The sequence below is a fragment of the Python bivittatus genome, unplaced genomic scaffold (genome assembly GCF_059951505.1).
Source record: "Python bivittatus isolate LINGU-HERP-01145 unplaced genomic scaffold, Pbiv_v1 ctg000850_np1212, whole genome shotgun sequence".
Taxonomy (NCBI): domain Eukaryota; kingdom Metazoa; phylum Chordata; class Lepidosauria; order Squamata; family Pythonidae; genus Python; species Python bivittatus.
In genome coordinates, this window is record NW_028277112.1 from 5,845,549 (window position 1) to 5,859,670 (window position 14,122).

The 14,122-nt window shown below is 36.3% G+C and overlaps 1 protein-coding gene across 2 annotated transcripts in view; it reads right to left on the bottom strand.

Annotated features, from left to right (window-relative positions):
- Positions 1-14,122, bottom strand: part of ARHGEF28 (Rho guanine nucleotide exchange factor 28) — a 160,512-nt gene that overhangs the window by 134,493 nt on the left and 11,897 nt on the right. For both annotated transcript variants that reach the window (XM_088129801.1, XM_088129802.1), the window contains exon 2: positions 11,056-11,099. In XM_088129801.1, the coding sequence (XP_087985927.1) occupies positions 11,056-11,099 (44 nt within the window). The remainder of the gene's footprint in view (positions 1-11,055; positions 11,100-14,122) is intronic.

The following is a 14,122-nucleotide window of genomic DNA, read 5'->3' on the forward strand; positions in this document are numbered from 1 at the left end:
GACCGAATAGTTCAAACATGTTCCATCCAAATCACAACTACCTTTGGGCTGTTCAGCAACCAGCAACCCAAGCTTGAGAAGGATTTCTAGTCTGTTCCTTCAACAGCTTTCCAGCTGCCATATGAATGGCAGAGAACCAGATCTGACTAAAGCTTCTGTCTGCAGGGATCTGCTTACATTGGTCCCCGCGGATACATTCTCAGGATTATTTATTCTCCGTAACTTTTTCATTCTCTGACTTTCCTTGTTATATCTGAACTAGTTTATTATAACAAAACAAAACAAGAATTGTAACCACTATTTTCTATAAAAACTTTATGCACTGCATGCTTACTTTAAAAGGTCATTGTTTAAAGAAAAATTCTTGCCCCTCTCCCTAGATCTAGAAAAGGACTGAAAGTAAACATCTATTTCAAGTTCCATACGCTTTGGAGAAACTCACAAGCACTTTCTGGGTAAAACCAGAAAAACCAAGACCATTTTAAGATTTGTCCCAGATGTTACCACTAAAATCATTTCAAAGGGGTGGATGGAATCATATTTTGCAGTAAAAGCAAAATTTTGTGTGAACATACTGGCTAATGTTAATAATGGCAGAAATTTTTAGAAACTGTGCCCATTTCATCTCAGTTATGTTACCCACTATTGGATGGGAGTGGGGGAAGAGGTTTATAAATATGAAATAAAATATAATAGGTACAGACAGTGATTACAAATTCCTTACTATTATTGCAACAACTGTACTGTACTATTAATTTTAGTTATAATTTAAATTATTAAGAGCAATCATTTATACAACTATTTTGAGGGGATTAACATAGACAATCTTGCATTAGGAAGCTAACTGACATATAATTTAAAGAAAAAAATGCCCAATTCAAGTCAAAGGAAGAACTAAACTAAATTTCTTGGTTTATTTATTGCAACTCAACTCTTTCATGCTCCAATCTGTCTATAAAAATCCTTTTTCAAGAACGGGAAACTGAAGATCAGTGACAGAATTTACTGGGGGGTTGAAGTGTTCTCCCATTGGTTTTCCATAAAGAAAAAATGTAGTCTGACTTACACTGCTTCTTAACTTATTAGTGAAGTGCTAAACAAGTCAGCTCAGAGCAACCAAGCAATCAAGATTTTTGTTAAAAACCAAGAGATCCTTCTCCAAAGGGATTTCAATCAAAGAAAGCCACACTTTTTCCCCTCTTGGTTGCTACAATCTCTGTCCTTTTGCTCTACTTTCTGCACCTCCACACTTTATTCTAAACTATATTTCGCAAATTATCAGCTGTGTTTATCTGGTGCTTAGGAAGTGATTATTTCGCTTTAATGCAATTTGGCTAGAGAGGTTAGACTGGCACCAAATCACATGTACTGGATTTCAGATCTACCTTTGTTTTAGGATCATAAGAGTCCCAAGCCAGTTCCCTATATGTCACACTTCTATTCTAATTAAACTATAAGTAAACTGGAGCATCAGGCAGAATAATTTGAAAGGTCCTACAAGTGGTATTTGTTATAAAGCTTACTGATATTTTCATACTTGAAAAATGACTGCTACAGATTGTTGTCACAAGGTCATTCCAGGTCTAGAATTAAATGCAATGCCTCATCACACGTTAATATAGAAAGTTTGCCTTGACCAATCTCATTATCTAGAATTTCTGAACAAGCCAAAGATGAAAACAGACTTTCAATCTCTACACAAATCAGCAATCAAAATCTCTTAGTAATCAATATTGTCATTCACTAAGTCTCTCCGGAAAAAGGAGACATCATGAGATCACCCACTGGACAGTGCTTCTCATGAGTAGACTGCAGGAACTGAGGTTTTTGTGGTTGACTTGTGAGTAGAGCAGCTGGGAGTTGAGGGATTTCAACCAAGCTCACAGCCATAATGTAGCCTATATGAACACAAGGTTCGCTGAGCCTCATTCTTAATCACTTTCTGAAATTGCTTCTTACCTGCTTTTTAGCTATTAGGAACCTTTGTAACGACATGTTTTAGGGCACCGGGTGAGTTTCCTTCAATCCTTAGCAAAAGAAGTTTTAAATACAAGTTTAAGAACTTTAAAACATTCTTTTTTTTTTTGGAATAAACAGCAAAAGGGTGGTTTGAACGTTGAGTTTGGAAAATTATAAATCGACTAAGGGTCCAGATGGATTTGAAATAAGATCTTGAAATTAATTATAAGAATCCTTCCCATGGGAAAATGCTGTTGTTTAGAATTATTTAAAAAAAAAACGATAGGATGGGACTTGGACTAGGAAGGTTGGACTCTAGAGGGAACCAGAAAGAACTAAAGATTACAATTAAAGGAAAAAAACACTTAAATGTGACTTACTAACACAGAATGGAGCAAAATATTTTAACATTGGATGTACTGAAGGATATTTGTGAACAATGAAACCAGAAGTTAATTTTAAAAGTGTCTGCCATTATAGATAACCTGTGTCTAAAAGATGTTATGGAAGAGGAACAAGTTTTACCCAGCAAGGCTGAGACTGATTTGGAAGTGGATTTAAAAATGACAGGCTACAAAAACGATATGGGAAAAGATCCTATATTGAATATACAAATGAAACTGGCCGATGTCTTAATAATTAAAAGGGATATACAAATAACAAACCAAAAAAGTGATCTGGATAACTTTCCTATATTGGATTTACAAAAATGACTTGTTAAAGTTTTGAAGGATTTTGTGAGGAGGGACAAAGAAAAAATGAAAAAAAAAATCAAGTTTGAGGACAATATTTGAAGGGATTAAAGATCGATAGTTAAAAGTAAAAGGAAGGAATACAAAGTTGGTTTATTTGATCAAGGTTAAAATAGATATGTTGTTATCTCTGGTAACTTTTACTAGACTTTTACTGACCAGGACTGAATGATGAAGCTTTAAAGATTTCTTTATAGATAAGAGATGAGATATAGGAAAAAGAAACCATTTGTTGTATTTTAAGTTGTTGTTCAGTCGTTATGTCCGATTCTTCGTGACCCCATGAACCATATTGCGCCAGGCCTTCCTGTCCTTCAATGCCTCCCTGAGTTTGCTCAGTTTCATGCTCATTGCTTCAGTGATGCTATCTAACCATCTCATCCTCTGCCGTCCTCTTCTCCTTTTGCCTTCAATCTTTCCCAGCATCAGGGTCTTTTCCAAAGAGTCCTCTCTTCACATTAGGTGACCAAAGTATCTGAGCTTGAGCTTCATTATCAATCCTTCCAATGAGCAATCAGGGTTGATTTCCTTTAAGATTGACTGGTTTGACCTCCTAGCAGTCCAGGGGACTCTTAAGAGTCTTCTCCAGCACCACAGTTCAAAGGCATCCATTCTTTGGCGCTCAGCCTTCTTTATGGTCCAGCTCTCACAGCCATACATTACTACTGGAAAAACCATAGCTTTGACTATGCGGATCTTTGTCGGTAAGGTGACGTCTCTGCTTTTTAATATGCTATCTAGGTTTGCCATAGCTTTCCTCCCAAGGAGCAAGTGTCTTTTAATTTCATGGCTGCAGTCTCCGTCTGCGGTGATCTTGGAGCCCAAATAAATGAAGTCTGTTACTCCTTCCATTTCTACCCCTTCTATTTGCCAGGAATTGATGGGTCCAGATGCCATGATCTTAGTTTTTTTAATGTTGAGTTTCAAGCCAGCTTTCGCTCTCTCCGCTTTCACCCTCATCAAGAGGCTCTTTAGTTCTTCTTCACTTTCTGCCATTAGAGTGGTATCATCTGCATATCTGAGGTTATTGATGTTTCTCCCTGCAATCTTAATTCTGGCTTGTGATTCTTCCAGCCTGGCATTTCTCATGATGTATGTATTTTAAGAGAAGGTCATAAATTACTAAAATTGTTTATACCCTTGTATTTTTAAGAGAAGGTGGTAAGTTACAAAAATTGTTCATACTTGTGATGAAGGGGGAAGTCATTTCTTTATACATTTCTTTTTCTTTACTATATTCTTATTTTTTTCTTTCTTTTCTATTTTTATTTCTAATTTTTTCCTTCTTTTCTGCACTTTCTATTTTTCCTTTCTATTCTTTAATTTTTTTAGTTTGTATTAGTTCTTATCTTTTTAATTGTGATGCTTAATAAAATTACTATTAAAAAAAAGAAATTGTCTTACTTGGCAGAAGTCTCACAGACATGACTCAGCAAGATTAATTTCTTTACTAGTAGCAGAGAAGAATGAAACCACATACACACAAAAGATTAGTCTACTGCAGTACATAGAAATTAAAGCCCTTATATAGGTTTATGCTCCTGGCTTTTTCCTCCCTCCTTTCTAAACCAATGATCTCTTGATAGCCTTGGAAGATGCCTGATTCTTTCTAATGGTTTTTCTTCATTCCTTCAGATGCTTCAAAATCCTGCTATGCTGCCTCATTGAGGTGGTGGCATTCCTGGGTGGGATAGGCAAAGAATGTCAGGAGCATATACAAGAGTACTCCTTACTCAAGGTATAAAAGTCCAGCTAAAAAAGAAGTCACCTACATCAATAACAACACAGGAAGATGCTGAGGGCAGATGTACCCTTTAGTGACAACAAAAAGGAATCCTTTCATACTGCATGGGAGAAGGCAAAGGTAAACCATTTCTGTATTCTACCAAGAAATCCACTTGAATGGACAAGATAAAACTATTGTCAGTATAGTGCCAGATGATGGGCCCTCAGGTCAAATGGCACTCAACATACTACTGGGGAAGAGTGGAAAATCTTTTGGAATACTAATTGTATTTATAATGTGACTAGAATAAATACTTCTGGATACCTTCGTGCTGAAGATGGCATACAGGAAAAGAAAATCCGAAGTTACAAAGACAGAATTAGAGTACATTAAGCACAGCACAGCACAGCACAGTACATTAAGAAGCTTGAACATGGGAAAGCTCAATGCAGTAAAAAAAACTAAACAAAATGACTATATATTAACATCTTAGGCATCAGCAAATTGAAATCAACGAAGAAGAAATAATGTTGCTTTCATACTCAGGAAGCATATAGCAAACCAGTACCTGGGTATTATGCAGTCAAGCACCCAATAATATCAAGTACACTTCCCCAACATCTCTTTAATATGATGGTTACCCAAGCTTATGCTCCAATCCCTTCTGCAAAAGAAAAGGAAGTTGACAAATTTTATGGCCAAGTTCAATATGAAGTTGACAAAATTTGCCAGCAAGATATGCTGCTAGTGATTGGAGACTGGAATGGCAAACTTGGAAATAGTAAGGAAGAAAATGTAGTTGGAAGGCATGGCCTAGGAAATCAAAATGAAGGAGAACTTATTCGTTTCTGCCAATCCAATAATTTCTTCTTGCTAAAGAGTTTTCAAATAACCAAAACAATGCCTCTTTACATGAACATCACCAGACAGAGCACACAGAAGTGAAATTCATTATATATTGGTACAAGGAGGTAGACAAATTCAGTTAGAATAGACATAGCCAGGAGATGACTATAGAACAGGTCATAAACTGCTCATGTGCAATTTTCAAGTCAAGCTAAAGCACAAGAACAAAGCCAACCAGGTTCCATGATATGATCTTGAACATATATCCACCATTTTCAAGGAGAACATCAGGAATTGCTTTGAAGTCCTGAACCTTATTGATGGGCAACCAGAGGAACTGTGCAATGAAATCAAAGAAGTTGTTAAGCATGAATACAGGTAGTCCTCATTTAATGACCACTCATTCAGCAACTGTTCAAAGTTACGACAGCACTGAACAAATGATACTTATGACCACCCCTCACAGCTGCGGCTGTTACAGTGTCCCCACAGGCATGGTCATCTTCACTGACAGCTTCCCACAAGCAAAAACAATGGGGAAGCAAGCAGAAAGTCACAAATGGTGACCACGTGATGTCGTGCTTAATGACGGCACAGGATTCGCTTAACAATGGCAACCAGGAGGAGCAGCACAGGCTGCACATGAGTTGGAGGAGGTCAGGGGAGGGTCTGGGAGGGCTGGCATGGGCTGGGGGAGGGCCCAGGTGGACCAACACAGGCCACGCGTGGGCGGTGCTACAGGTGGGAGAAAGAGTGAGAGCGACTCACCTAGGAACTTCCTTGCTGGCTTCCCCATTGACTTTGCTTGTGGGAAGCTGGCAGGGAAGGTCACAAATGGCAATACTTCTTTCTTTTTCTTTACTATATTCTCATTTTTTCTTTCTTTTCTATTTGTCTTTTTCTTTTTTCTACACTTTCGAAACTTTTATTTCACTTTTTTCTTTTAGTTTAGCTTTATATTAGTTTTTATTATGTTTATTAAAAACTTTAACAAAATTACTTAAAAAAAACAAATGGCAATCACATGACTGTGGCTTCCTGCGATGTCATAATCATGAGCCGGGCACCTGAGTCTGGCAACAAAAGTCCAGACTACTCAACTGGCAACAAAGAAACACAGAAAATTTTAAATTCTTTGCTCCAAACTAGTGCCATCTGGATTTCTGCAGTCCAACTATGGTAGACACAAGTATTTTACCTAATGTGAGACCAAATCTTTAATTTGCATATACTTTTGTTTCTCTTGACTCTTTACAAAAAAAATTCTTAAAATAAATTTGATTAGAAAAACTTCATATAACATACTGTATAAGATTATCTAATCGTTGGAAATAAATCTTTGGAAACTGTAAGTACTGTTTTGCAGTAAATATTTGTATTATTGCATGGTGTCATTTGCATATTAAGTTTTTATTTAAATTGTACCGCTAGGTAGGACCAGCAATAAAATATATTCTGCATAAACAAGGATAGCAAAGTTACAGGAAAAATCTGGGTGACATTCAATCTTTCATAAACAATCAACAACAATTAATGTAATACTCCAGCCTTCTTCAATCTGGTGGTACCAGAGTGTTATACTGTAATTCCCAAAGTTTACAAACCAAGATGTGCTCCCTGAGAACTTTAGGAAATAAAGGCATCCATTTAGGAACTGATTCTATTTTATTTTGCTTAGGCTTGCAGTCAACTAGAGCCAACACAAAAGGAAAGATTATCTGCAGAGTACAAAGAGATCAAAAGAACTTTTCATTTTATAGAAGGAACATAGAGATTGTGCATATCACCTAATAGCTAACTATGAACTTTTGTCATTTAGTCTAGAAGCATGTTGACATTTGACAAAAGGGCTTTTTTTAATTGGTTCACAATTTCCCATTAGCTGAAAATTATTTGCTATGCTAGCAACACAACATCAAGGTTTCCTCTGAACTTATGCAACTTACATTCATTTCAACAAGGCCTAAGCACTGACCAGATCTTCCAAGTTTAATGGCTTTGAAAGGTCATTCACATTTTCAGAACATGCCACCATTGCTGCTGCCAACTGAATGCAAGAATTAAAAATGCTATCATATTTTAGAACAACACCAAAACTAGTAAAGATTCCTTAATATAACTTTATGCGAAAACAGATTGATTTGTTTCAAGTTATTTACTTGTTCCAAACTACCTGGAAGTATAGTAAAACAAAAGAATATTGAAAAGACAGATCACTGGATTATTTCCTGTTATAGATTGAACTCTTAAACTATAAATGAAAAATTAATAAACTGAAAAGCAAAGGTTAAAATCATGTATTAAGTATCATGTATTATGACACAGATGCCCTGCTACTTCCAAAACTTTATATGGAAATATTTGTGTGGTTTAAATCTCATGCATTACTTCTGTTAATATCACAAAAGTTATTACCGAGCAGAGACATCAACAAGAATCATAACTCATTATTTCAATTAACTTGTCTTCGGTAAATAAATGGTTTTCAGAAACACAACGAAAATGCACAAGTTCTGCACCCAATTGCAACAAGATCATAATGTGTTCATTATAAAATAGGAAGTGAATCTATTTCAAAAAGCTGCTTTACTGCCCCCTCCCCATTTTTTACGTCCCCAAACAATTTATTAATAGTACTATGCAACTATTTTGTTACAGGCATCGAATAATTTCCTCCAAACAAATATGACGCTTGTTAAAACCCCATTGATTTCAAACCTATGCATATCACATTCTGTGGCATCCCCATATTCACCAGTGTAATTTGAATTTCACATGTCCATCCTACGATGACTATCTTGTTAGCTTTCAAGCTGAGATTTTTACTCATTCTCACTTTGAGCAAGTAAACACTGAAATGATATTTAGTTCCATTTCTGCTGGGTGCCATATTGACAAATGAAATCATCAACCTTACTGGTTTTCTCTCCCTCTATATCCCCCAAACAAAACAGAAGTCGCATGTGTATCATCTTTTTATACTTCTGTGGGCTCTATGCCACTTTGTAAAAGGACTGAAACTCAAGTAGATTACTTTCATCATCTCCATCTTACATAAATATTGTGACTCATTGAAATCTTCAAACTCCAATGTATAGGATTTCAGCCAAACACAGCAAGTCAGTAATCTATTCAACGAAGAGAGACAAAAGAACTACTCTCTATGCCTGATTTAAATACCAACTTGATTGTGTTTCCCATGAAGATATACTAATAAGGCAGGAGTCTCTCTAATGGACAGAATCCCAAGGGGTTTATATACTCCATTAGAAGCCAATTACTGGGACAGTTCTGACATAGACTATTGCTGTTTCATCAGTAGAGCAATTGTGACTGATTTCCATCTGTATACCTGTTCATACAAGGTCAGGTTGCCCACATTCATTTGTGAAGTAATTATATTGTTCTAGGGTAGACTTCCCTAGCCCAGATCCCTCAAAATTTGTATGACTACAAATTATATAATCGGCTGGCTACACTAGCTAGGAATGATGGATTTTGTGATCTAACATTTTCAGAAGGTACTAATTAGAAAAAGTTATTCTAAATCATTTTTACTGGACAATTTATTTTCTTATTTATATAACTTTGAACAGAACTGTAACTGACTGAAGGATATAAATAAGAAAATAGTCAACAACCAAAGTGATGACAACATAGCCAAGCTACATGTTTAAAAAAAAGACTGCAGCATCAACAGTATTATTCTATATACATTAAGTTAGAAATAATTCCCCAATTGTTTAGATCTTAATTCCATGTTTTATCAAAACAAAGTTTCCGCATGTCACTCTACCTGGTGCAGACAGTTCCCTCCCCTCACCCATAATTCTGCTCCTTCCCTAATCTAATACCATCTAGAATCTGTTTTGAGGCTATCACTCATATCATCCTAAGCCAGCATGGCCAATTAGGATGTGCGGCAGGCAGTTTCTGAAGGGTATGATATAAATCATGACAAAAGGAGAAACTTGCCATTCAGAACTCAAGCCCCTGACTGGTTTCAACCATAAGCTAAGCCAAAATTTGGTTTGTTTGTTCTTAGTTTAGCATGATACATGAACCCATCCATTAAGGCTTCAGACAGGGGTGTCTTGATTTACATCAGCTTCATCCTACATGGCCAGTGGCAAAGGATGCAAGAACTGTCATTTAACACATCTGGCTATTATAGCTTGTTCCACATACTATGATTCAAAACCCTGACTTAGCATGTGTGTGAATTGAGCCACTATGCTTAGCATGCCATTCTTGCTAGTAGAATGTATTTAGAATTGCAGGCTTAATCAACTGATTGATTAGCTTTCCCCAATCTGTGACATCTAGACGTTTTAGATTACAACTGCCATCACTTTCAGACAATATGGCCATTAACTTAACACATCTGGAGTGTATCTTCAGGTTGAGTTACATCAATTAAGTAAAATGCTCAAGTCAAATTTAAATGATTGCACTGGTTAATCTACCTCTATCAACACAGGCACATAAAAAGTCTTTAAAAATTAAAAATGTGTCCTTAATTAATCTGGCTACTGATTTTTTAAAGACAGTTATTTTTTTCCTTATAGAATACGAAACAATATGAGCATGCATTCATTTTTAAAAACTAAATATATTTTTAACCTCCAGAAATATTGAAGCTATTCCAAAGCAGATGTGATTAATTAAGATTTCTTTAAACAGATATGGACCCTGATTATAGCAGACTAGGGAACAGTGAGGATAGTAGGTGGTCATTCAGCATAGTCCCAGGACTAGCATCAGAATTTGGTATCTTGTTCCTTTGCTACTCATCCCTATTGGAACCACAGAAACTAATTTATTTATATAACAATTGCATCTTGTCATTCAAGTATGCATAGACCATTAAGGCTCAGAGCTATTAAAATTAGCCCAACAACAATTTCAAGAAAAAGAAAATAGGCAGATACAGCAAGAAAAATCATGCACTAAATAACAAGTTACATGCCCAGTAAAGCAAATACCTTTCTGAACCATATCTTCACTACAGTACAAAAGATTATTACAGATGATGTCAAAGCAGCCTCCCAAATGAATTTAAGTGTCTCAGTGATGCCTTGCCTGCTCCTAATCCCAGATTCTGCTACCAATTGGACTCCAAAGACAGTGTTCTTCTCGTATCCATGCACAATGTTCTTTTAAACTCTGAGCTTAATGGTCATATAGGGGCCTCCTGTAATGCGTATTACTTCACTCACTTCAACACACTGTAAATTAGCCCAATTGCATCTGAAAGTCTCCTGCTCATTGTGCTGGGGAAGGAAAAGGGAGGTAATAATTCTGCTCTAATGGCACCACTGCACCATGGGCTATCCAGCAATGGCCTTTACAATGTCATTATGAAGTAGTGGCTTGAAATTCTTCATTAGAGTGAAATCTGGAGCTATTAAGATAATGAATACTCTATTTGCAATGATGTCTACTTCTCATGGTTTAAACATTTTCTCTCCTAATACAAGGGTAACCACTTTTACCTCAGTTCATGACTCCATTTTAAGCATTACCAGTTTCAATTATCTATAAGTACAGATATCTGGAAACCACAATGTGAAAATTACTTCAGAAACAATGAGACACAGTGTACATAAAAGGCATGGCCCAGCTAGAATGAGACAGTAGCATTCAATAGCTTGTAGATTCTGTCAAGCAGGGCACAACATTTTGCTTCACTCCTGCTTCCTTTCAATAAGCCTCTATTCAAAACAAAAGAAAAGATTCTTTAGGGCATAAGCCTAATGCTGTGGAACTTACATAAAGAGGTGCTTCAGCGCAGCTCAATTCCATCATCGCAGCATCTGCAAACAGAGTAAACCAAGGTAATTATCACACACTTAATTGCAAAGCATTGATACTATACTGTGTGGTTGTTCAAAGATACTAAGACCATCACCATGGCATCTGAACAGCTCCACAAGCAATTCCCTGTCCCACATATTTGTAAAAGCAGTCACTCTTTTCATATCTCTCCATAAGAAAGAGAACACAACAGGTGCAAAGTTTGAACCGTAGAAAGTTATATTTACAACTATTTTTTTTAAAAAACACTTAAAGTTAATTGCATTTGCACAATATAAGAAGGTCATCCAGGTGCCAATAAGCTTAAACACTTACCAAAAACACCTGGCATTTAAATAGATGAAACATTATATACACCACAGTTTATATAATAGAAACAAGCCAATGGATAATTCCAACTAGTGAAAAATAATCAGAAAGTGTTCTGAAGAACTCAAATTTGCTGAGCATATTTGCCTCTATTTAAAAAAAAAAAAAACTGAAAGAGCATCTTTCAGCAATGCCCTCCTATACTGTACATTAGACAAACTGCCCTTCTCTGGGCAAAATAATAAATTGACACCAATCAGAAATGCCAATATCCAAAAACCCAGAGCAGGGCACTTTGGATTCCATAGGATACCCTGCCTCTCCTCACACTGACATTCCTTAAGAAAATATTGATTTCTTTAGGAAAAAGCTTACTGAGAATTCTTTCAAGAAAATTAGTATTATGTTTAAACAGATACCAATGTTTCTTTTCATGTACTATGGGGCAATTACTTCTATTCAGCATTCAGCTGAAAGCAAATCAAACTGGTAGGGAATGGGTTGAAATGCTGAATCTTTCCCTTTTTCTCCCCGATATCCATATGTTCTGTTGGAGGTCTGCAAGGGAGTTGTATCCAAACTTTGCTTAAATGTAAGTACAACCTCCAGTCATTTTCAAACCTTTAGTAATTCAGCCAAACTCATAAACAAACCAACTAGCTATAGGTAATATTTTTTCCCACCTCTCCTTTCTCCATCCTCAGGACTATATGCATCTGACACAGTGATTGTGATTTAAGACAGTTTATGCAACAGTAAATTTATTACCGGTAGTCCTCATTTAGCAATTGTTCAGAGTTAGGACAGTGATAAAAAAATAACTTTATGACCAATCTTCACATTTACGACCTTCGCAGGTCTGTAAAGCAAAGGAAAGATGAAGTAAGATCATAAGCACAGTTGCGGTTTCACTTAGTGACCACTTCCCTGAATGACTGAGTTGCCAGTCCAATTGTGGTTGCTAAACAAGGACTATCTGTAGTTGTTTCCTAATTCCTGTGTTTTTTGAAATGTGCAATGATTGAAAACATCCAATTCCAATCTTCCATCATTGACTGATTTGATAAACTTACAAATATACCAAGATTTATGCAACAAAAGCATTACAAAGCAAACAAAAGCCTTAAAACCAAATTTTAAATTCCAAAATTTAAATTAAATGTTAAGTTAAAATAATTAAAATTCCAGTATTAACAATATGGAAATGTGCACTGACACTTTGGAAACTGGGGAGGAGCCTATGGTTTCTTGCCTATTATCACTACAAATGCTTTCTTTTTGTCTGGTACCTCTTCTACAGTTTTAAATATATTATTATACTGTCTTATCTCCAAGAGCAGATCCAAGTGATTGTAAGTACATCTGCAGACTGGTAAGTTAATAAAGGGTAACACAGCATCCTCCTGTTTCAAATTCATCTAACTGCTTTTCTTCACTGGAGAGCGAAGGCTCTAAATTGCCTTTTTACACCTGGAACTCTTCCTAAAAAGAGTTTATAGTCTAGTTAATATTACAAAGGGAGATGGATATCTTTCAGCCCCTGAGCCCTTAGTATGTCCATGGCACCCCTCTTGATGACAATGAGACTGCACCATTTTACATTTAAAATGTAATCTGCCATTTTACATTTAAAAAAATAAAGGGAATTTAATTTTAAAAGAATAGGGAGCTGACAAGCTGCAAAACACCAGCCTCTAAGATCATTAATATTTCCAAGGATACCTGTAGGCCCAAATGGTCCCCATAAGCTTTCTTACAAAACAAAACGATGAACGGCCACAGTGCATTGTTTGTCTTTGCTTGGAAGAATGCCCATCTGCCCCCTTCCCCAAGGACAGAGGTATCTACCATTCTAGAGGGGAAGGGGCTAACAAGGGGGAGCAGGTAGTATTCCAGTGTGTAATGACTGGTTGTGTCCCCTTAGCAGTCATTTTGATGGGAAGCCTCTCCAGGAGTCATTTTCTAAGAGCACTCTCAACATGTTCTGAACATTCTGAATGAGCCCACCTGTTTAGAAAAATTAGCTTCTTTCCCTAGGAATGGTACTGACTGGAGCAGAAGCTTCCTGCTTGCCAAGAACATTTTTAAGGGAAGACTTCCAATTCATTATGTAGCTCCACTCTGGCAGCAAGCTTTATTTAATATCATGAGTTGTTTTTCTACGTGATTGGGCATGTTGAAGAAATTACTCACACACAACTTGTAACCCAGCATATAGGAAACTACTATAAAAAAGAATAGGCATAGAATTGGTTACTGGATAGACACATCCTAAATGAAATCAGATTTACATGGAAATTAAGTCAAATACGTTTTATAGGAAACAAGGATGTATTTTCTTCCATTGGGACAGCTTAAGCAGCAATCCTTTCCCTTGTTTTTATCACTTTATGCATGCCCAGGATAAGCTGATGCAGATGTAGGAGTTAGGCATTCAACAGAGATATAGTACACAGATATTGACTTTGTTCTCCTTTTAAAAACATAAGGTAAAAGAGGGATAGCAAAGCTTAGTAGTTGGAGGAAGGATTACTATGGACTGGATTCTGATGCAAAACAATAGGACTGAATCATCCACATAAGTAGGGTCTGGATTTTCTGGGGAGGGATCTAATTTTTTTCCCCAATTAGATGTTGTTGTTGTTTTATTCAACTATGTAAAGCCTGTTTTATGTTGTATGTTTCTGCCTCCCAATGATTAGATATTGAAATT